The sequence below is a fragment of the Budorcas taxicolor genome, chromosome 8 (assembly GCF_023091745.1).
Source record: "Budorcas taxicolor isolate Tak-1 chromosome 8, Takin1.1, whole genome shotgun sequence".
NCBI classification, from domain to species: domain Eukaryota; kingdom Metazoa; phylum Chordata; class Mammalia; order Artiodactyla; family Bovidae; genus Budorcas; species Budorcas taxicolor.
The window spans coordinates 4865586-4889584 of NC_068917.1; the positions used below are offsets into that span (position 1 = coordinate 4865586).

At 49.0% G+C, this 23999-nt stretch overlaps 1 protein-coding gene across 8 annotated transcripts in view; it reads left to right on the forward strand.

Moving 5' to 3' along the window:
* The window catches only part of CLCN3 (chloride voltage-gated channel 3), a 90334-nt gene extending 66524 nt beyond the window's left edge, over nucleotides 1–23810 (forward strand). For 6 of the 8 annotated variants that reach the window (XM_052644471.1, XM_052644470.1, XM_052644476.1 and 3 more), the window contains 7 exons: nucleotides 1827–1907; nucleotides 2821–3366; nucleotides 5146–5332; nucleotides 7594–7992; nucleotides 13000–13216; nucleotides 19486–19561; nucleotides 20911–23810. In XM_052644471.1, coding sequence (XP_052500431.1) covers nucleotides 1827–1907; nucleotides 2821–3366; nucleotides 5146–5332; nucleotides 7594–7992; nucleotides 13000–13216; nucleotides 19486–19561; nucleotides 20911–21069 — 1665 coding nt within the window. In that variant the 3' untranslated portion in view covers nucleotides 21070–23810. The remainder of the gene's footprint in view (nucleotides 1–1826; nucleotides 1908–2820; nucleotides 3367–5145; nucleotides 5333–7593; nucleotides 7993–12999; nucleotides 13217–19485; nucleotides 19562–20910) is intronic. The other 2 variants (XM_052644474.1, XM_052644477.1) reach the window with 1 other exon arrangement.
* The last annotated feature ends 189 nt before the right edge of the window (nucleotides 23811–23999 follow it).

The window sequence follows — 23999 nt, forward strand, 5'->3', positions numbered from 1 at the left end:
GCCTGGTGTCTGTTGGTTTCAGTAGGATTTCAGAAATATTTTCCTTTGCTTTTGCTTTACCTTACACCTTTCCTCCTCTGACATGTTTCCCAAATGTTGCGTTGCTTTCTCTCCTGGTTCTCCCCATCGGTGATTCTCTGGAGTGGGGCCTCTCACCAGCTGTTTTCCTCTGGAGGAGGGGTGCCACCTCAGGGGGCTTGCGGCTCCTTAGGGAACCCAGAGGGCGTCAGACCACCTGAAGTTGATACTGGTTCACAGTGAAGGGCGGGTAGCACCTGCTTTTTACTTGGCTCTTTACGGCAGCTTCCTTTGCCCTTTTGTTCAGGTCATCCTGAGATCGTGGAGACATTGAAACCTGATGTTTGCAGGTTGCTGTGGATATTTTCTAGAAGAAAAGTGGGCTCCTTGCACCTTATTAGCTCCAGACTGTGGGAGCCCCATCCCTTCATGTTCCCCTGTCTAGTCTGCATTTGTCAGTTCACTCCCATTACTTGCTGTTGGACCTTGACATTGTGGGGGAAGATTTGTTATTTGTTCTCCATAAGTGCAAAAATTACCTTATTAGGTAACATTATAGAAATTAACTTTACCTGGATTTTGGTGTAAACACATTGTGATGTTTATGACTTAACTTGATTCTGACACCTTGGGGTATACATGGCTGGCTTTCATGTTAATTGAAAGCATTTAGGCCTCATATTTTGATTTTCTTCCTTTGCCCACTTCTTTTGATATGTTTAAATGCTTCTTAGATACTTATGTGGAACAGATCAAGACATCTGTGAGTTGTAGTACTTAGGTGCTAGCTTGATTATAGATTCTGTTAAAGCTAGAATCAGAAGATTCTGCAAGGTGTGTTGTCTGCAGTCATGTTGGTGGGAAACCACTGAAACATAAGCCTTGCTGCTCCCTGTCAGAGTCTGCATTCTCAGGCCAGGCACAGTTTAAGTGAAACACGAATTTGTTCATTTTTAATTTGCCAACTAGCAACCTGACTATGGAGTTCATGCTCATAACACTTAGAATTTAATTTTTTATTATTTCAGATTTCTCTTTCAAAGATGTACAAATTCAGCGTTTGAGAAAGTGCATTGGTAGCCTCAGATATTTGCTGGAGTCAAGTAGTAGAAGGAATAAAGACTCTTCGGAAAAGTGGCTAATTATGAGTAGATGCCCAGTGACTGTGTGTGTGTTTGGCTTCATGCTGGTGGGAGCTGGAGGGGGACCCTGGGTTCTGTTCCTTCCTTCCCGTGGCCTGTGTGCGGGGGCTCGGGGCGGTCAGCCTAGGCCCTCGGGGCAGCCGGGGTTTGCACCTTCACGTGAGGCTTCCGTGGTGGCAGCAGCCATCTCTTCAGAGGACTCAGTTGACTGAAAATGTAGGGAAACGTGATGGGTTTGCAGTTCCCTGGTCATTTCACTAGGATGTGGACTGAAGTAATGATTAGTGATGAAACAGTGAGCCCTAAAATCTGAAGAAATGACATCCTGCTTAAAAACAAACGGCTCTCCCTGAGCCCCAGTCCTGGCTTGCTGGTCTTCTCATGCAGGCATCTTGATGCTTGAATTCATTGCCTTTTCTCCTTTACATCCTGTTTACGTTGGTATATCTCACGCAAATGTGTTTTGACTGAGTATTGAATATTTGAATGACTTTTAAAGCAGAAGAGAAACAAGGGGTTTTAGAAGAAGTATTTGTGTTTGCTTGGAGAGGAAGGTGACATGTGAGTTCAATTTGGAAGGGGCTGTAGACACTCTGAGTACACGCAGACACTGAGTTTGGCCTGCTGAGCCTGTAAGCCTATGAAATGGCTGCGTCTTCTTCGTAGGTGCTGTCGGCTGCCTCCGCTGCAGGCGTCTCTGTGGCTTTCGGCGCGCCAATCGGAGGAGTGCTGTTCAGTCTGGAAGAGGTAGGTTAAGACGGCAGCTGCCACCAGTAATCAAATGAGGCACAGCCACCATTAAGTGTGTATTTTGGCACACTTGTCAGTCTTGTTAGCTGCTGTGGTAGATACTTTGTTTTTAAGTTTTCAAATTTGTTTTTATAGTTGCTTTTCACTCCTTCTTACATTAAAAAATCGTAAAAAGTAATATGTATGTTCTTTATTGAGAAGTCTTTTAAAAAATATTATCCATGTATGTGGTTATTTAAAATTTAACCTTTTTGACATGATTAAAAGTAAGCACAAATGAATTAAATAAAAAATATTTGAAACAGTCCTTATTTGCTAAATCATAGCTTTGTTTTTATTTAAGATTTTTCATCAGTTTCTAAGTCATCTTTTTAGCTTCTGTGTGTGATTACCTCTGAGGCCCTTATTGATGTGTAAGGAAATAATTCTAGTCACTTCCGGGGGATATTTGTTTTTGTTCTCTCATTGGTGCTTAAGAGTTTTTACGCAAAAATGTGACTCGGAAATGGTTTAAAATTTACTTTTCTCCCCCAGTTGTTTACGTTCTTTTTGCTTCAGTAGAGAAGAGGGAAATTTAATGCTTTTTTTGTGAACTAACAAGAGCGGTGATGGTACATTTATTCTTAACTAACACGACTGAACTGAGGTGAAGCTCCCTTTGAAAATAACAGTGCTAGGTCTTTTAAATAGTTATTAGACAGTTAGAATCAGTCGATATTACAAATTTGCAATGGTGTGATAGCCAGGGTTCCTAAGATAGTGCTGTTTTTCTTACTGCATGATATGTATAGAATTATGTATAAATTCTAGCTGCAGCAAAATTTAGAGCATTGATATTTACTGCTCAAGTTATGACATATCAGAGCAGTTTTCTAAAATCACCACATTAATTTCCCCCTTGGTTTTCTAGGTCAGCTATTACTTTCCTCTGAAGACTCTGTGGAGGTCGTTCTTTGCTGCTTTGGTGGCTGCCTTTGTTCTGAGATCCATCAATCCGTTTGGTAACAGCCGCCTGGTCCTCTTCTACGTGGAGTATCACACTCCATGGTACCTGTTTGAACTGTTTCCCTTTATCCTCCTGGGGGTGTTCGGCGGGCTCTGGGGAGCCTTCTTTATCAGGGCCAACATTGCCTGGTGTCGCCGCCGCAAGTCCACCAAGTTCGGGAAGTACCCGGTCCTCGAGGTCATCGTGGTGGCGGCCATCACCGCGGTGGTCGCCTTCCCCAACCCGTACACGCGGCTCAACACCAGCGAGCTGATCAAAGAGCTGTTCACGGACTGCGGGCCCCTGGAGTCCTCCTCCCTGTGCGACTACAGGAACGACATGAATGCCAGCAAGATCGTGGACGACATCCCCGACCGCCCCGCGGGCCTGGGGGTGTACTCTGCCATATGGCAGCTGTGCCTGGCTCTCATATTTAAGATCATAATGACTGTGTTCACTTTTGGTATCAAGGTAAGTGTCCACGTGAGGAGATCCTGAGGTAACCGTGGCGGGTCCAAGACTTGTACGTGGAAAGAGAAACAAAGGTTTTATCTGAAGATGAGCCACAAATATAGGCTGAGAAAGCTCTTTGGGGTTTAATTTTTAGTTGTGGGAGGAAGACTTCTGTAGGATATCTTGTTGAGCACGGTGTCTGTTGCTGTGTAGCGGCTGACCCCAAACCTAGCAGCTTAAGAGAGCTGCTTGCTGTGCTCTCGCTCTTGGCTCAGCAGGTGGGGTGCTCAGCTGCGAGGCTGTTGTGGTCAGCTCTGCAGCCGTCCGCAGGCACGGCTCGGGCCCGGCGTCTCAGAGCCATCCGTATGTCAGGCAGCAGGGCCGAGCAGGTTCCGACGGCTGGGATGAGCTGCGAGGCTGTTTGTGGTCAGCTCTGCAGCCGTCTGCAGACATGGCTCGGGCCAGGCCTCTCAGAGCCATCCGTATGTCAGGCAGCAGGGCCGAGCAGGTTCCGATGGCTGGGATGAGCTGCGAGGCTGTTTGTGGTCAGCTCTGCAGCCGTCTGCAGACACGGCTCGGGCCAGGCCTCTCAGAGCCGTCCGTATGTCAGGCAGCAGGGCCGAGTAGGTTCCGACAGCTGGGATGAGCTGCGAGACTGTTTGTGGTCAGCTCTGTGGCCGTCTGCAGACACGGCTCGGGCCAGGCCTCTCAGAGCCATCCGTATGTCAGGCAGCAGGGCCGAGCAGGTTCCGACGGCTGGGATGGACCGCCAGGGTTCCTGCCCTGTCTGTCCATCTGTCTGTCTGTCTCCTGTCTCTGGCTTTTCCTACATGATGGCCTGGGTATGATGGGGGAGATGAGGCTGGTAGGTGCCTCTTGTGGCAGCTCAGGGTCCCCACAGTGAGGGTCCTAAGAGGACCGTTTCTAGCCCAGCCAAAGATGCCTCCTGCGCACGCCGCCTGCTGTGTTTTTTCTCTGCGTATGGTCACCAAGGTCCCGGGTTCTTGGGAGGACATGCTCTCTACTTCGGGGGTGGTGTCAGAGTTGTGATCATGTTTTAAAGCCACATATTAGCTTCCTATTGCTGCTGTGACAAATCACCACAAAATCACACACATTTAATACAGTCACAGAGATCAGAGTCAGAACTCCAAATTGGATCTCACTGGGCTGTAGTTACCAAGTACATAGGAGTGACGGAGGTTCTGGGCAAAATCAGTTTTCATGCCTTTTCCAGCCTTCAGGAGCCTTGGCTCATGGCCCACTTCCTTCTCATCAGAACCAGTGTGTCTGGTCATATCTCGTTTTATCTCCACATTCTCAATTTTTTCTCCGCAAATTTTTCTTTCACCTTTCAAAAGCCTTTGTGATACTTCAGGCCCATCCCCATCATCCCCGATAATCTGCTTTAAGTTCAGCTGATTAACGCCCTGAACTCCTCGTGTACTGCAGACCAGATTCCCAGGAAGTAGGGTGTGGCTGTCCAGTGTGGGGAGCCCCAGCTCAGCATCCTGTGTCACTGCAGAGCAGGCCCTAAGACCCCCACCTCCTCCACCCTGGCTGAAGCTCTAACGTGCAGGAGAATGAGATGCCTGTTTAATGCCTTCTAAGGGGACGTTTTGGGTTGGGCTAGAGAAGGTGGTTGGTTACTCTGTAACTCAGTTGTTGGGATTGTTAGGGAGACTGCTGCCAGGGCTTGCTGCAGCTTTATTTCTGCCCTGTGAGAGGAGGGTCGTACTACCTGTGCAGGGCAGGTGTGCAGAGAACTCGCCTCACGGAGCGTCTGCCCTGTCGCAGGTCCCGTCTGGCCTGTTCATCCCCAGCATGGCCATTGGCGCCATCGCCGGCCGCATCGTGGGCATCGCGGTGGAGCAGCTGGCCTACTATCACCACGACTGGTTCATCTTTAAGGAGTGGTGTGAGGTCGGCGCTGACTGCATCACCCCCGGCCTGTACGCCATGGTCGGCGCGGCTGCATGCCTAGGTAACGAGACTGGCGGGGGGGGGGGGGTGTGTGTGTGTGTCTGCCTGGCTGGCTGGCTGAGAGTAGTGGGGTCAGGGAGGAGGGCCCAGCGGGGGCATCAGCCTGTGCAGAACTAGTTTTCACTTCACCTGTCCCTGAACACACGCTAGTGCAAAACTGTAGGTGTGGTTAACTTCATTTCAGTACCATGTGATGCTTTATGACAGCAAACGTCTCGGAGCACCTTCACCCCAGCTCTGTGGTGATGATTGTGAGCCATAGTAAAAGGTTTCTTTATCAGCCTGCTTCTGCTTAAGGTGCTTCAATAGCAGAAGGGGAAAAGATAGTTTTAATGAAAACCAAAACACTGGCATTAAATTCCTAAGAATCTATTTCTTATTCTCTTGAACATGAAAAAATGTTACTTTTTAATATTTAAAATGTCAGCATAATTTTGGTTATAATATTTAGTTATACTTGGTATTTTGACTTAGTTCTGCTCAGTGAGTTAAAATTGTGTAGTTACTGATCTTCAGGTGTGTCGTAGATGAAAGTGACGGAGAGAGTGGTTCTCTCTAGAGAAGCAGATGCTCATCTGTGCCATGGGGAAGTGGGGAATGACGCAGAAAGGAGTGTGAGCACAGGCCCTCCTGCCACCGGGGGTTGCAGAGCCTCGAGGCGAGCGGGCGGCAGGGGCTTGGCGGGGGCGGACGTGCTGAGAGAGGCGCGGGCTTGGCAGGGGGCGACTTGATTCACAAGGCCAGGAGTGTGCAGACAGCAGAATGGGATGATGGACCTGGCATTCGTGGGGTCTGAAGAGACTGGCAGTGTTGGAGGGGAGAGCATTGTGGGCACCTCGGGAAGTGTGAGAAGTGTGATTCTCATCAGGACGAGTTTGTGTTTGGAATCGGTCAGGTCTGTAGCACGGTTGTGGCTTTGCCACTTTCAACGTGAGGGCTCTGCAAAAGTTCCTTTACTTCGTGGTCTTTTATTTTCTTCAAAATGGAAGTAGACTACTTGTCTCTTGCTGTTGGGGGTTATAGACAGTGATACGCATATAAAACTGTTAGCATAATACCTAATAAAATGTACGTGTAGTTAAAAATGATAGAAGCTTTTGTAAACTGCTTGGGGGCATCAATAGCATAATGCAAATATGTCACATATAGTGGGTTCTTTCTGCCTTCTGTCCTTAGGCTAATAACAAAAAGCGAGGTTAAGCTAGATGCTGTATAGACTGCGATCCCCTGGTAGGATGCCAAGCAGAGAAGCAGCCTGGGGGAAGTAGCACCGAGGAGAGGCTAACCTGGGAATGCGGCTGGTCAGGTGGACGGAAGGTGATGGGGGCTGCAGTCAGGGAGGGAAGGTGGAACGACTCAGGTTGAGGAAGAGTCCTGAGGGCCAGCTAGGCTGCTAGGAGTGAAGGTGCTGTGAAAGGGACCCCTGCACAGAGGTTTGCAGAGCAAATCTGAGCGGACGAGATGAGAGTCTCGGGGCCGGAGTAAAGGGATGAATCAGGAGTGGCCACTCGGTTGTCAGGAAGGACGTGGTGCCCGGCGGTGGCTTCAGGGAGGTTGCGTGGAGAGCTCTTTGGAGAGGAGGAGGAGTTTGGTTTTGAGCGTGTGGTGGTTTCTGCGCTAAGGGTCACCTGAAGTCTTCACAGCTGGAAATGAGGCAAGCATGACTGTAATAAGATAAGGTATGAGTAGCTGGAGATGGGGGGCAGGCAGCTCAGTGGGTGGAGAGGCCTGGGTCAGGGAAGGGTGGGGCCCTGTGGTGGTCTTGTGGACACTGTGAATGGTTCAGAAGGCCTTTCTGAGACTACTGCAGTATTAACAGAAATCACAAGGTGTCCAAACGTTTTCACTCATTTTGAAGAGATTTAGAGGACAGATGCATTAATTTAATATTCTACCCACAGGAGTTTAATTTGTAAGTGGGTGGTAAATAAGTTAGCTATGATATGCTTCACTAAACTGTTTTAAGAATTAACCATCAGCTTTCATGGGGTGAGGTTATGCTACTATTATAGTGTTAAACTGAAACAGCAGACCGTTTTAGCTGGTCAGCTGTGTGTGTGTGTTTTTTTTTAATCTGAAGCATAACAGGTTTGAAATGTTATAAAGAAGATGGGTGTTTCTCGGGATCTTATCACAGTAGTCGTGATCTTTTTCACAAAGTTGTGTTTATAGTTTGGGTTCACCTGCCTCGTGGAGCAGTTCTGCTGCCGTGGGTTGGTGGGGCCCCTGTGCTTCCTGACGCGGGCCCTTCCTGCTTTTCAGGTGGTGTGACGAGGATGACCGTGTCCCTGGTGGTTATCGTCTTTGAGCTCACAGGAGGCCTGGAGTACATCGTGCCCCTCATGGCTGCAGTGATGACCAGCAAATGGGTGGGCGATGCCTTCGGGAGGGAAGGCATCTATGAAGCCCACATCCGGCTGAATGGGTACCCCTTCCTGGATGCCAAAGAAGAGTTCACCCACACCACCCTGGCTGCCGATGTCATGAGACCTCGGAGGAGCGACCCCCCGCTGGCCGTGCTGACCCAGGACAACATGACGGTGGGCGACATAGAGAACATGATCAACGAGACCAGCTACAACGGCTTTCCCGTCATCATGTCCAGGGAGTCGCAGAGGCTCGTGGGCTTTGCCCTCAGGAGAGACCTGACCATCGCCATAGGTACCCCTTTAAAGAAACCCGCACCCACAGACACACGCCCATCTCTGACTGGCTCTTGGCATCTGGGCACCACGGTGGCCAGATATAAATATATAATAGATTTCTGAAAGAAAGGGAGACTGGAAAATATAGTCTGTTGAGTTTGTGGGAGCAACTGGTATATTGTGTATCTCTTCATCTCAGGATTTTTTTAGGAAAGGAATTTATGCTTCCATGGGGTGTTTTCCACCTAAATATTATTTGAACTTTTGATTTGGCATTTTTTCGAAAGCTTGGAGTCAGACTCTTCTTGACCAGAAAAGTTCTGTTGACAGTTTTCATAATAACATGAACTGGTGCTGTGAGGCCTTAGTAACTGTTGAGATATTCAGCTAAATACATTCTCATATTTGAATGCAAATTACTGAAAATCCCATCACCTTTGGTCTGTTTCATATCCAGTCCACAGGGTATTGCTTTTTTTTGATTTTGGAATTTAGATTTATACTATTAATTTTTAATATATAGTTTCAATTGAAAAAGATGCCACGATAAAAAAGAAAGTACTCCTGTATTCTGTGCTGACATTCCTGAAAATGTATTGATAGTTTAAAGGCGTTCACCATCTGTGTTATTTTTTGGAGATAAACCATTTCTGAGGAGGAAGCCAGTTTTGTTCCTCCAAAATTTATTTATCCCCTCTCCTTGTAGTCCTGTAGTATTGATGACGCCAGTAAGACTTCTGCATAATCTGATTCCTTTTCTACAGTCTGACTGTTCTTCCCAAACCCGAGAGGTGACAGAGAGTATTTTCGTCCAGCTGTTGCTTTGATACTCACTCCCAGCGTTCAGTAGAGGACGAGCTGAACACGCAGAGCATTCAGCCTGTCCCCAAAGGTCATTCCTGTGAACCTGGCGCCTCCCTCCAGCTGACCTCTCTGGCTGCTGCAGAAGGGTTGTAAAGTATTTGAGTTCTTGCACCATTTACGAGGGAAGGCTGGATGGTGTGATGAGCAGTATTTCTCATGTCAGACTGGAAGCTGTCAGCTACAAAAGCTGTTCACGCAGACAGGAGAGGAAGTCTGTAGAGCAGCCAGTTCAGCTGCGGAGATAGAGCCTGGAGGCCTCTGCAGCCCGGCGGTCCTGGCGCTGCGAGCTCTGCTGGAGGCCATGGAGTGAGGGCCCCAGTGTGTATGGCGTCAGGGCTGCGCGCAGGTGCGCCCACCCCCGGCCGCCACCACGGCCGACGCACCACCGGAGAAGAACTTCCTTCTAGTACTTTTTTACGCTGTAAGCTATAATAGTAAACGAAGAAGGAAAGGGTCGGAATTTTGGTGTTAGAAATTTAAAGGAAAAAGCCTCGGTTTTTAAAAGATAAGACGGTGGTGAAGTTAAGAATTATTTCTACTCCCATTGATTCTGTGGATATATTTTAAAATATTTTTTATTACTGTCTTGGGAAAGAAAATATTGGCATGACAGGCTTCAGGGACTTGGGGTGCCTTAGGTCTGTGAGTTATCAAACCCTGTTGTCAGAAAGCTTGGTTATGTTGTGGTCTGCTGTACCATACCTTAAATGTTGATGCACATATGTTTTGCTGAAGTTTTAGTTTTGGGGAAAAATGGACCTGTGCACTAGATTTTTTATGTTACAAACAACATATTATACATGATGTAATATGTAGTTTATGTATATTTATATAAACTATAGTAAGTAGTTTATGTAAGATATAGTATGTAGTTTAATATATTTATATAAGATGTATTGTTTATATATATTTATATAAGATACTTCTAAAAAGACTTTAGCAAGAAAGAATGCTGGAGTAAGTCATGAGCTGTCTTGTGTCTGGAGATAGGAAAACTCAAGATTTAAAAGACTACTTTTCCCCAGATTTATTTATAAATTCTCCATTTTAATGTTATTTTCATTAAAACTTTTTTTTAAGTCTATGTATAGACAGTACATACACAAAGTTCAAATTCAAGAAGGTTAAGCATACAGTGAAAACCTCTCACCACGACGCCACAGTCACCGGTTACCTCTGCAGGCAGGCACTTGGGCTGCTTCCGCCGTTTCTGTGGACAGCGTTCTGAGCTCATGTACATCAGTGTGTGTTTCCCCTTCTTTCTCCAGCAGCAGGTTGTATTGTGTGCTGCCCTGTGTCTCGTCTTTTCCACTGTACGGTGTGTTCTTGGGCCTCTCTCCAGACCATGTTACCTTTAGCGCCACTGGGTGGAGGTGCCGTGGAATACATCGTGATTATAAGTCAGCTTCCCACTGAGGGACGCTTAAGATGTTTCCCTTCTTCTGCTGCGATAAACACTGCTTCCTCACACAGCTGATAACCTCACACAGTTGATGTTTTCTCTGTGCACAGAAGTGGGCAAATACTGGAAATGGAGTTGTTGAGTCAGAGAGCGACACGTGTAATTTTGTAAGATATTTTCAGACTCTAAGTCGTGGTTCTGCCACGTGCCCTCACGAGGAGTGAGCCGCAGTTTACTGTGTTCACGTTTAGTCCAAATGGAGAGACACGCCTCCTGCCTTTTTGGGTCCAGATGTGTTAGTAAGGCTGAATGTTGTGTGGGTTTCTTTAAAATGAAGCACAGGACTTCCCTGGTGACCCAGTGGTTAAGACTGCATGCTGCTAGTTCAGGGGGCCCAGGTTCGATCCCTGGTCAGGGAACTAGATCCCACATACCCTGTGCTGCGACCAAAAGGTTAGTAAAGAAGTAAATAAAAAGCAAAATGAAGCATGTATTTAACAGTACTTCTAGAGTGAATGGAATTGTCTTTTCTCTTTTCCACCTTAGGGTGTAAAAGTGGGCCTACTCCTTTCCGTTTGTGTGCTAGGAACTGTGGGTTTTACAGGGAGACTGTGCATGTGTGAGAACTTGAATGCCGTGGACAGAGTGCCCAGGGTCAGAGAGGTGCGGGCACAGGGGCAGGCTGCCCCCTCGCCGCTCGGCTCTCCCGCCCCCTCAGGTGCTTCTGTGCCGAGTAAAGCTTTAGCGCACCCGGGGGAGGCCCTGTTCAGGCTCTCCCCACAGCAGGGTTACCAACCCCAGACCGTGAAATGGGGCTTACTCAGGAATCCGAACGCTGGTCCCTTGACCAGTCCCTTGTGTCTCTCTCTGTAGGAGTTCCAATGAGCCTTGTACCTGCTCAGGTAGCTGAAACACCACGCTCTGAGTCGAGAGACCCGTTTGCTTCCTAAACTAATGCAAGTCCGCCTCCTCCTGGAAGCGTAACTCTGCGTCTCCATGCACTCCTTCAAAGGGGGTCCTGTCAAGACTCAGGTCCATTCTGCTTCAAAGGCCTTGCATGACATTCAAGGACGGTTTTTTTTCCAAAAACCAAATCTAGGAGGTGTCCTGGCACTTAGTACGTGTTCAGTAAGTGTGCTTGTGTCAGAAATGCCGGCCTTCATATAAAAGTGGCGTTCTCCAGACAGCACATTAGAGTGCCAGATGGACTGCCTAGGCGCGGGCCTCTGGGGCCCGTAGTAAGGGCTGTCTCCTTGCTTGTGCAGGTATAAAGGCCCATAGTTTCAGGAAAAAAGTGAATGAATTACAGTCATCGATAGCGTTTTTCTAAACTCTTCTGGGGTTGTTTTATTGTTGGATGTATATTTAAGCAGTCTGCCTGCTTGTTGCACTGATGGTATAATATGTGCTCAGTTAAGGTTTCAGGTTGACCATTGGGGTTAGCTTTATAAAGCACTCGGAATGACTGTCATTCATGATGGGCCAGTAACCTGATGCTTCCTTGGGCGGACAACAGCTCAACAAGCATTTTTCCGAAGTCATTTATGTCAGTTGCTGAGGGGCTTTCTCCTCCCCTGTGTCTTCCTCATGCTTTCAAGGTGTGTTCGGGAGTCCCAGTGTTAGAACCCCGCTGGGCGTTACCGCACGGTGAAGCCAGGCCTTAGTGATCGGAAGGAGTGGAAAGGGTTGCAGCTTGTGTCTACAAACTTTGCTCACTGTTCACGCAGGACTGATGCTTAGTATGTTTGTTTAAATGTTTTTGTAGCAAAATTTCTGTTCAAAATAACGTTCAGTGTGACAGATACCAAATGTGTACACAGGTTTGAATTCACGCTGACTCAGCAGCAGGAACACGAGCGTTTTTGTTTTCCCTGAGTATGCACTCCCTTTTGTGGGTTTCCTCCTCCCGCCCCGTGGTCTGTGTCCTTCCTCGGCAGTGCTCTGCCTCCCGGCCACGTCCTGTCTTGCACACTGAGAGGTGGCGGAGGAAGCAGACACGAGGCGGGAGCACCAGCAGCGGGGCCCCAGGAGCAGGAATTCACGGTCTTCACAGATAAGCCCTGAAAGTTGCCCGGTGTCCTTCAGGAATGTGACTCTATGAATAGTTTCACCGCACCTCATGGCTCACTGGGAGCATTAAGCTTGAATGCCAAAAAAGAGAACGAACTAGCCGGTTCACAGCAGGGGCAGACAGTGCGGTCCTGGCAGGAGGCTGGAGTTCTCTGTGGATCCAGCGAGGGCTGGCCCTGGACGGGAGGCTCCCTTAGTGAGGGCAGGAGGCTGGAGTTCCCTGTGGATCCAGCGAGGGCGGGCCCTGGACGGGGGAGGCTCCCTTAGTGAGGGCAGGAGGCTGGAGTTCCCTGTGGATCCAGCGAGGGCGGGCCCTGGACGGGAGGCTCCCTTAGTGAGCACTGTCTCATTGCTTGTGCAGGTGTCAAGTCTCCTGGTCCCAGCACGCTTCCTGGTCCGTCAGAGTTAGACAGCAGCAACGAAAATCATGCCGTGCTAATGATTACACCAAAAATATTTTATTTGCACAAAGATGGTTTGTTATTAGTGGATTCTGATTCTGTTGAGTACAGGAGATCGCGAAATAGCTTTTCAGTGGGTTTTTTTCTTGGTTAGGAAGAGAGGAAAAAATGAAGAGGTCAAAAGGATATGTTTGTTTGTCATTTTAAGTCTGTGAATAAGCAGGTCGCCATTAAAACAGAAGGAACCCTGTCAGTGTGTAATGGGTGGTCTTCTCTGTCTCTGCAGAAAGTGCCCGGAAAAAGCAGGAGGGGATTGTGGGCAGCTCACGCGTGTGCTTTGCGCAGCACACCCCGTCCCTGCCGGCCGAGAGCCCCCGGCCACTGAAGCTCCGCAGCATCCTGGACATGAGCCCGTTCACGGTGACAGACCACACACCCATGGAGATCGTGGTGGACATCTTCCGGAAGCTGGGCCTGCGCCAGTGCCTCGTCACACACAACGGGTGGGTGTGTCCCCCTCCCGTGCGGGGCCCTCGGGGTCGGGTGAGGGGAGCCCAGTCAGGCCCCCAAGGGAGGTCTGCCGTTCGGGATTAGCCCCTCAAAATCCCACTTACCAAGCGTGGGCGAAGTGTCTACTGCCAGGTCCCTGCTGAACCAGGAGCACTCCAGGGCTGCAGGGAGGCGATGTGCCCTAGGGGGTCGCGGAGGGCCTGGGGGCCTCCAAGCTGACGGGTCCCTTCTCGGAGAGCAGTGGACCCCGCTGCATGGAGCGCTGCAGCGGCCTGTTCTTGGAGATATTTCATAGTCAGAGTGTCTGTCTCTAGGACAGTAACAGCTTTCTGAATAGCTGGCTGTTTACTATTCGACCTGTTGTGTGGTGAGGGAAATTGTGTATAATTAGACCAAGTTGGTGCATTAGCTGAAAGCCTTTTGCAAATGCTCTGGTTCCATTTTTCTGCAGTCTCCATCTGCAGATCCTGTGAATACGGTGCCGGCAGATAAACACGTATTTAAAATGCACACGTTGGGTTTTCTGACCTTCGCACATAACCTGGCCGTGTTTCTCCACGTGGGAGTTTGGGGAAGTATGGTCTGGTGGGAGTTGGGGAGCAGGGAGACCCTGCGCCTCTGGCCCTGGCGCCAGCCTGCTGCCTGGCGCTGCTCCCCGCTCCCGGGCCTGCGGTGTGCCTCCCTGCCGCCCTTTCTCTCCGGCCCCCTGGTTCCCACCACGCTGTTCTTTCTGCTCGGAGCCCGCACCTGAAGGCTGAGGACAGCGAGGCTGGGTGGAGTAGGTGGGGCGGTTTCCCACACCATGTGAGGCTGCTGGAGACAGTGCACACGGGAGGACCCGGCCGTCCCACAGCCATCCTGCACAGACAGAACAGGCAGGCCCTCTCTAGGGGACGGCAGGAGGAGGGCGCCTCCAGCTGCAGCGCCCCCGCGGCCCCTCTGGATGGAGGTGGTCATCCATGTGGGAAGCTCTGCCCAGGCCCGTGGTCAGCACAGGGAGTCCAGGGAGCAGTAGCCTCCCAGCTCAGAAGTCCTGCCTCTTGCTGTCTGATGTGATTGTTGACCAGTAGAGTCCATCTCTTTCTTTGTGATTTCTGTTGTTTGTTTGTTTTGGCCGTACCGTGCGGTATGTGTCAGGGATGGGACCCATGCCCTCTGCATTGGCAGTAGAGTCTTCAACACGGGGCCACCAGGAAAGCGCCTCGATTTCTTGGACAATGTATTAGCCCGTAAGGGTCTGGAATACAAAAAGAAGCTAGAGAGCGTGACTCATGGCTAGTATTTGCACTGTGCTGGGCTGCCGTCTATGGGGTCTCACAGAGTTGGACATGACCAAAACGACTTGCAGCAGCAGCAGCAGCCACTGAAGGTAACTCCAGGAGGCAGGGAGGAATCGATGGAGGGATGAGCTCTTGATCAAGGGCAGGGAGTTCTCTTTTTGTTTTTTCCAAGATAAGGGTTTTCTTTTTATTATATGATAGAATCCAGGTACAGGTAGTTGCTGGGAATGGTGGTGGGTTCGGGGTGTCCAGAACAAAGTCCCTGGGGCTTCCTTGGCTCTCTCTGGTTGCTCTGAGCTTGCAGGATGGCTGGTCAGCTCAGGGTGTTGCAGGCTTACTGGTGCCGTCTCTGTCGGCTCTTCCTCCGAGGAGTTCTCCACAGAGACCTACCCTGCAACTTCCGCTTACATATTGCCCACCAGAATGGTGCCACGTGGCTTCTAGATGCAAGCGTCGTTGCATAATTTAATATTTAAAACTCTAAGACTGTGCTAATAATGGAAAGGTTGAGAATTGACATCAGGTAGTCTAGACTCCTTGGGCGACTAAAATACTCATCTGTACACACTCTTCCTGCCACATCGTAACCCTTATCCTTCTTACGAAAGAGCTCCATGGTCTTCCTCAGCCACTGCATCCGGCTTGATGTTCACAGTCCAAAGTGTCTTTAGCCTTGAAGGAATGTTCACTGTTCTGGAAACCAAAGGGCAAGTTTTCTGGTTCAGATGCCCTCAGACTGCATTGATGAGAAATAACAAAACAACCACAATAATACTGCTCACGAAAGGGGAGAACAGGAAATACGTAGTAGTCAGTGTGATAACAGTGAGCAAATGATGGTGGGCGGGATGCCGAGAGCTTACAGCCTTACCAAGGATTATCAGTTCATTGTCCTGCCTTCTAGTTGACTGTAACTATTCTCTACAAAGAATATTCAGTGAACATTCATATGTACTAATTTACATATGCATAGCTGAAGAATAAGCAAGGAGAGATAGCTGAGAGAAATGTCAGTAACCTCAGATATGCAGATGACACCACCCTTATGGCGAAGAACTAAAGAGCCTCTTGATGAAAGTGAGAGAGGAGAGTGAAAAAGCTGGCTTAAAACTCAGCATTAAAAAAACTAAGATCATGGCGTCTGGTCTCATCACTTCATGGCAAATAGATGGGGAAACAATGGAAACAGTGACAGACTTTATTTTTTTGGGCTCCAGAATCACTGCAGACGGTGACTGCAGCCATGAAATTAAAAGATGCTTGCTCCTTGGAAGAAAAGCTATGACCAACCTAGACAGCATATTAAAAAACAGAGACAGTACTTTGCCAACAAAGGTCCGTCTAGTCAAGGCTATGGTTTTTCCAGTGGTCGTGTATGGATGTGAGAGTTGGACTGTGAAGAAGGCTGAGCGCCAAAGAATTGATGCTTTTGAACTGTGGTGTTGGAGAAGACTCTTGAGAGTCCCTTGGACTGCAGGGAGATCCAACCAGTCCATCGTAAAGGAGATCAGCCCTGATTATTCATTGGAAGGACTGATGCTGAAGCTGAAGCTCAAATACTTTGGCCACCTGATGGGAAGAACTGACACATTGGAAAAGACCCTGATGCTGGGAAAGATTGAGGGTAGGAGGAGAAGGGGACGACAGAGGATGAGATGGTTGGATGACATCACCGACTTGATGGACATGAGTTTGAGTACGCTTTCAGAGTTGGTGATGGACAGGGAGGCCTGGCATGCTGTAGTCCATGGGGTTGCAAAGAGTCAACACGAGTGAGTGACTGAACAAAACTGATCTGAAGAATAAAGTCCTAAAAGTGAAAAGTTGGAAAGTTAATGCATTGAAAATTTAATAGATATTTTCACATTGTCCTATAAAATAATTTACCTTCAATATTAAAGTGTTCATGTTTTGAAGTGTCTCTTTTCAGTATAAAGAATCTCATGGTCCCATGTGTGACATGATGACATTTCCAGTTTCTGTTGTTTATCACATAGTGATATCGCTGCATTTGAATGTTTGAATTTTAGTTTTTAAACCAGCATCCCATGTTTGAAAAGCCATGTTTGTGCGTGTATATATATGATGACTGAGTTGACTCATTTTGACTTAGTAACTAGTTGTCAAATATGACTGAGTGGACTGCTAAGGTTGGTTTATGTGCCTCATACTTGAGGAGTCATGGCATCGGACCATGAGTTTATGTAGCTACAGGCATATGGTTTGGCCTTCTAGGGTATTAGGCACTAAATTTTGCACATGGTTGGTTTGTCCCATTTATTTTAGTGTAACCATAGGGAAATGAGAAAGTAGGGGAAATCCTCCCACTTGTGGTTTCCTCCAGTTAACAGGCATCAGCTGGACTGAGGTTGAGAGAAGCAGGCTCCAGAAAGGCTGGGGCAGGAAGGCTGGGGACTGGGGTGAGCTGCTTGTCGGCTGTCACGTGACAGTGGAAACCTGGGTTTGTTTAGGTGGGGCATATCTTGTAGGTATTGATGTGTCGTCAGAAATCTGGATTTTATGTTACATTATTTTACAACTGATGAAAGATAAATGGCCGTTGGCCAAGCAGGTCTGTTTGGTGTGCAGCCTCCAGGTTCATATCTGGTGTGCCAGGCGGTTTTACCCTCAGGCTTATCTTCAGTGATGGGCAGGGCGTTGGATGATCAGATATCACAGATACTGATGGGGAAAGAGATGTATGTCAGCAAAACAGCTGTTTTCTTTTGTTTAGGGTTGTCTAAAGAATAATGGTACCAAACTTCATTGTTAAGCTTAATAAGTAGACGCTAAATGGAGTACCTTTTCGAAAGCCTTACGAGTGGGGGTCCCTTTAGTAATGAACGGCTCAGTCGGAAGCCAGGCCAGGTCGTCCTCAACTCTGACCTGCTCCGTGTTGCTGTCTGTGCCTCCCGTGGCTGGTCCTCCCAAGTCGTGACCAGTGGGCGTGTCCTGGTGCAGTCCTGCTGAAGCACGTCACAGGCCGTGGCGCTCATCACCGCCGTGCACTCCGCTGACTGCCAGGTTGTTGAGCGGCACAGGTGCTAGAGAGGAGTGAAGTGGGGGGTCGCTGGTCAGGGCGGACAGCTCAGGTTCTAGCTTGAGCCTGCCTTTTCATAAGAGAGCTTGGGCTGGGAGGTGCCGTGATTACCTTTTCCTTATTTTTGTCCTTCAAGGAAAATAGGTTGATATAAGAAGAGCGCGCGTCTTCTGCATTTTAGTGGAGAGTCTCGTGGTCAACACGTTGCGGTTTCATACTGAGTCCTTAGAGATGGGAACAGCTGTGTGTTTGGGGGAAGAAGACTTGAGGAGCCCAGACCTGCAAATGGAAGGAGAGAACGAGGTTGGGCGGGTCTTCCCCATGTTTTGTGTTCTGATAAGCAGAGTCTCGGAGTTCTTCAGCTTCGGTGGAGCCAGCAGGACGTTCACAGGACCTACTCAGAATGAGTTCTGCGGCCATGTGGGTCAGGAAAGTGTTGGGTCAGATGCTGTAGAGGTTTCTTTACTGTGGAGCTTCGCACACGGGGTGGACAGTAAACATGGTTTTCCAAACGTGCACCTTTGGGGGAGGAAGCTGGGGGGCAGAGGGGCTGCTGGGCCTGGTGTTTCTGGACACAGATACCTTGGGGCAGGGTGCTGGTCGAGCCTTATTGCTCTCACAGCGTTGTGCGCCCCAAGGAACAAAATCATCTTTTACGGGAGTCAGATTTTGCATTGATTTCCCCTAGACTTCTGAAATTAATAAAGCAATACTGAGTTTGTCCTTATTACTCTGAAATCTCTTTTCTCCAGTAACTAAAGAGAGGAAACATATGTATTTCCTCCTTTTATGGCTGTTACTTTGTAAATACAAAGATTACTTTATAAATGTATGTTTGCCATTTTGTCCTTAATAAATTCATTGCGTACCAGGAGGTTTGGCAGAGCTTACTAACTTAGTAGCTGAAATTAATCATTGTATGTAATTGGGCAGAGAAGAATGAGTAAGAATTAAACTGGGGTTCTTTTACTTAATGTCAAGATGCTCACTTTTCTTGATTCCAACTATATATGCAGGTGAATTGGTGATTGTTTCTCTTAGAACTGAGTGGGTGCTTATTTTATGTGGGGCATGTTCTGAGCTATTGGAGGGAGACGTGCTCCCACGCTCTGAGAACTGTTCAGCTTGTCTTTGTTCTTAAGGATAAGTGCATCGTTGTAAAAGATGAAAAGACATTTGCAAAGAAGCGTTTTTTGCCTCTCCTAGTCCCTTCCCTGCCTGCTTCCTGCTCATCCCTCCCCGGGGGCCTTCCGTGCCCCGTGACTGACCGCTGTATAAGCAGCCTCCTGTGGGCCCAGAGCTCTTGACTGAGCAGGTCCCCTGCTGATGTTCGTTTTTCAGGAAGCCTGGGTGGTCTGAGGTGGTGCAACACAGAACTGACCTAGCCAGATGGCAGGGTGTCCAGTCACCCTGCAGGGTGTGCTGGAGGGGCTTCCAGAATTTAAAGATGAAAGATTTTTAAGGTTCTCAGCACCCATTGTGTATGCCCTCATAGACTGGAGTTGAATTTATTGATTTCCATTATAAAGGTGGATGCAGTGAGGAGGGCCGGGGGCTGGCCCTTTAGGAATGAGAAGCACTTTCCTCTGTGGAAAGAACATGAAGTTACAGTTAGAGTTGTGCAGCTCTGTACTGATGGCATTTCTTTGAAATTTTTTTGGAGTCATCTTCATTTTGAGCTTTTATAATCTTGATTTTTTTTTTTTAATAATCTTGATTTTTAATTTAAGAAAGACAGCTGCCTACCAGTATTTAAAGTAGGATCACATCACATGCAAAAGCCAGCAGAAGTAATGCAGTGGTACCTGGGGTTCCATAGCACTTCTGTGTGTAGTTTTCTGAAGCCCTTCACGTTTTAGCTCTTTCTCGCCCTCTGTATCATGATGGTAGGACCCCCTCCCCGAGTCCCCCGCAGTCATTAGCATCACGTGGTCTGTTGCAGGAGCCTCTTGGGGATCATCACCAAGAAGAACATGGTAGCGCACCTGGAGGAGCTGACGCGGCACGCCGAGCCCCTGGTGATCACGCGGCTGCTCCCCAGACCGGGCGGGGGGTGGCTCCGTGCCCGTGCCTCCACCATCAGGCTAGCTAGACCTTTCCTCCTCCTCACGCGGGGGTGTGTGCACACCCTGCCCTGGGAAGCAGCAGGCCCACCTCCTGGCCACCAGAGCCTCTTCTTGGCTTTAGGACTGTAGGCAGTGTGGTCGGTACAGTCCTGCAGCAGATATCCCCACTCCACCCAGGAGCCCCCCCAAGCCTGTCCCTGTCTTTCCTCCCTGGTCTTGGCTGTGTCGTGGGGAGTCTAACCCCACATGTGCACACGTGGCGTTACCCAGCTCAGCGGCCCACCCGCCCCACACACCCTCAGATCCCGGGGCCTGGGCTCCAGCACCCTCTATAGGCTGTTTCTAGAGTGTGGGCAGCGGCTGAGGGTCATGTGTGGTGACTGTACCTGGCCATGGGTCCCAGTGGAGTTGTGACTAAAGAGGATTTCGAGTTCTCTGACAAGTTGTCTGGCTCTGGCAGTCTCACGCTGGGCTCTTTTGCCTGTGGTTGTTACCGCTTTGTGAGGCCTGTCCCTGTAGACTTCAGTCCAGCACTGATCTCCATGCATCCTTTTTCAAGAAACCACTGGCCAGAAAAATAAGTAACTACTCATCCCTTCTGCTTTCTGCTTCATCTGTAATCTTCTAGGACTGCTTCCTGATTTTTTTTTTAACCTATCTTTTAATGTAAGCGTTAACAACTCAGACTTTCATAAAAGCACTGTACCTTTTTTGACTAAAATCAGAAAAGGAAGGCACTGATGACTGTAGTAGAAACTTGGGTCATCCTAGAGATTTATTCTTGGGATTCTGAAGTTTGGGATTGAAATTCTGTGTTGACCATTTTAAGTGCATTTTACCTGAATTGTATGTGCTTTCATGAAGATTTGGCATACAGCTGGGCGCTCTTTAAATCAGTTTCTTTAGACAGTTAATTTCGGCTCTAAGGAAAAGTGCACTCTAAAGGGGACTTGGTCATTACGTTCTCTTCTCTCGGGCTGGTGGGAAGGCGCTGTCCTCAGCTGGGCTCAGCGCCCCTGGTGCATTCTGCTCGCTCACGCGCTGCTCACGTGACTCAGGCTGCGCCTCCGCGGTCCGGTGCTCAGTCTCAGGGCAGGGACACTGAGCGGTTAGGGGCGACATGCCCGATGCCTCCGAGCATGGCTGCTGGGGTGTTGAGTTACTTGACCAAGATGCTTTTTGAAAATACAGACTCGGGCTGATTGCTTTGCGCTCCTTCTGTCAGCCGAAAGGATTTAGCTGTAGGTTTAGCTTCTCCTTTCCCTTCCTTTTAACGGCAACCTTCTGCTTGTCCTTTTCAGACGCCTCCTTGGTATCATCACAAAAAAAGACATCCTCCGTCATATGGCCCAGACGGCAAACCAAGACCCCGCCTCCATCATGTTCAACTGAGCCCCGCGGCGGAGGAGGGGGAGGAGGACGGGGAGGAGGCCTGCCTGCTCAGCAGCAGCTCGCTCTGATCCGGAGGCAGGACCGGCGGCGGCGGGCTCCTGCGGCGGGTTTGCCGAGGCTGCTGTGGTGGGGTGAGGGGCGGCAGAGGCGGCCGGGCCTCCCCGCCGTGCGAGCAGCGCGGGGCCGACCCAGCCGTGCGCTCAGCCCTGGAGGCGGCCCCGACCCGACCCCGCCCTTTCTGGCCCTGCAGAGGGGCCAGCAGTCCCCGTGTCAGAAGGGGTCCCTCTGAATTGAGCCATCTCTAAGACTGCAAGGTCTTGCCCCCCCCCCCCCCCCGCCCTTTTTTTAATCAAAACTATTGTGTTTAACTCCTGCACCGTACAGGTAAAGCATTACCTTTCTACATTCCGGACAAGCTTCTTCCTCTCCCCTCCCCCGCGAGCTGTCACCAAGCCTCTGAGAGTGGTGTGCACTTGGGGAGCAGTCCTTTCTCATATTGAGATGTGCGTGGTCGTACCGGGGTCTCGTCACAGGGAGGGAGTGGGCGCTGTGTCCCCACACGAGGTGCTTGGGGCAAGCCCGGTACCACGACTGGGGCGAGGCGCCGCGGAAGCTCTGCGGGGGGAGGGGTTCAGCATCCACCACAGGGGACTTGACTGGTAAGGATGGACAGTTTTCTTTTGCTTTTCTCACCCTCTCTGACTTGATGGATAATGTGAACTGGTCTTAACGCAGATTTTTCTGTTTCTAAAACTCCTATAACACAAGTACCATTGAGCGTAAGGAAATGCTGCTGCTTTGATAGTGACAAGAAGGAAGTGTTGTGTCGGGCTGCACCTGCTATGAGTCGCATGTTTAAACACTGGAATCTTCTTTTTCTTGAAATTAGATCAGTCTGGTTTTTTTTTCCCTTTCCTTAAGGTATTTTACTGCTGACACTGAAGAAAAAATGTAATTCATAACTTGCACTAAATGTATATTTCTTTCTTAAAAATTTACCATTCTTATTTATATTTTTATGGATTAAAATTTATAAAATACAGATCAGTTAATATCACACTTAAATACTTTTACCTTTTTAATGTGATTTTTATAGACTAACTCAGACTTAGAAATATGGAGATATGAACAAAGTTTACAGTGGGAACGAGGGTCTAAGATGTGGTGTGGTGGTTTCTTTGTGATCACACGTGTACGGAAACCTTTCCTCATCTCTCACTGCCATCCTCTGGGTGTGTTTCCGGCTTGTCCATTTTGACTCATTAACTGGAAGCTGAAACACTATGTATCGTTTCACAGATTAAAAGTTAAATAGTGTTAACCTTAAAAAAAAACAGAAAATAGAATGGCAGAGGTAGCAGTTAAAATGTTGATCTGAACAGAACTTGTGAATCTTCATGGAGGTCATGTCCAGGTGTCCAGTGACATTTTGAATCCACGCTGCACTTTTTTGCACAGTGGGCTGGAAATGTACTGGATGTGTTTGGAATTTGGGGTTTTGGAAAATACCTGTCTTAATCATGGTCTCAATTCACATCAGCAAAGGCAGTTCACTTGAAGCACTGGCCTGAAAATTCTGGATTATGCATCTTGGGAGGCAAAATGAATTTTTAGAGACAGACATTTTTCTGAAACACATCTTGCAATGAGCTGTTTTTATATTTTGGAAGTGATTGTTCACCTCTTGATTCTTAATAAACCTGTAAGGTCTGGGAGATCACAGAAGATCTTTATGATGCTGAGGATTTATAAGATCTCAAAGCCATATTAGAACGACCATTGAGAGGTGAGCAGACGTTGGGAATTCCACGACACCTGAGCTTTGCTCTGCCTGCAGTTAGTGTTTTGTCCTGTTTCTCCCTTCCGGCCGCCTCCGCACTTGCTTCCCAGCCTGTGGAGACGGCCCTTCCTGAACCACGGTCAGCTGGTCTCCTCTCAACCTCTCGTCCAAGCGTTTGCCCGAGGCCCAGTGAGCGTGCGGGCTCTGTGGCCGCACCGCGTCACACGTGGCGTGTTTTGTCTCCCTCGTTTCTTTTCCGATTCTGGGTCCTGCTTCACATTGACATCCTGGGCGGATGCCGATTCTCTCCTCAGTGTGTGCCCTTGCTGCTGAGAGGCAGGGGGCAGGCTGTGCCTCCAGCGCGCTCGTGGCTGTGTCTGTCACTGCATTCCACTTTTCCTTTTGGTATGTTGGGTGTGTCTGCGTCTCAGCCCAGCGAGGGGAGTTGGAGACCACGCGGTCGGAGTGCCTGGCCCAGTGGAGCGCAGGCGGAGCCTCATTGGAGTGCCTTTTCTGAGAAGGTATGATGAGGATGGGCAGGGTGTCAGCATCTCTTCTCCTTAATAATTGTGTTCAGTTCTGACTCACGAATGCCTGGTTTGTTCATCTGCGATGTTGCCTAGAGCTGTATTTATCTGTTTATTTATACTAGTGTAGTAAAGCTGCATATCATTACAGTACAAATGGTGACTGTGATGAGTCAATCAGAAAACCTATTAAAATCTATATGACAACGTGTGGTTTGGCCTTTGATTCCCTCGGTCACCGTGCCGGGTCACGGCCGCTGTGTGTCGTGTGTCTGGGGCACCCAGTGTGCAGCCCCCCGGGGTGTCCTGCATCTCTCGGGCTGCGAGGCAGTGCTGTCCTTGGCAAGCAGGAGTTGCGGGGACCCGGCAGACCCCAGGGTGATGGCAGGGTGTGTGTACCAGCACGCGTGTGGGTGCAGGGACCACACACCTCAAAGGAGACAGGTAAGTCACCTGCAGACCGTGTTTCTGAGAATAAGCACGGAGGTTTGCAAACAGAACTGCCTATGGGGAGGGGAGACACACACTGCAGCGGTATCCGTGGCGTCCAGGGAGTGAGTCTGGTCCTGACACGCCCAGGATACCTTGTTTTGTTGCTCTCCTGCTGTTCACTCGACTGAGCACCAAGTGTGCTCCTGGGACTGCTGGGCACAAGCATCAGATGCTGGTACATGTCATGAGTTGGTGTTGC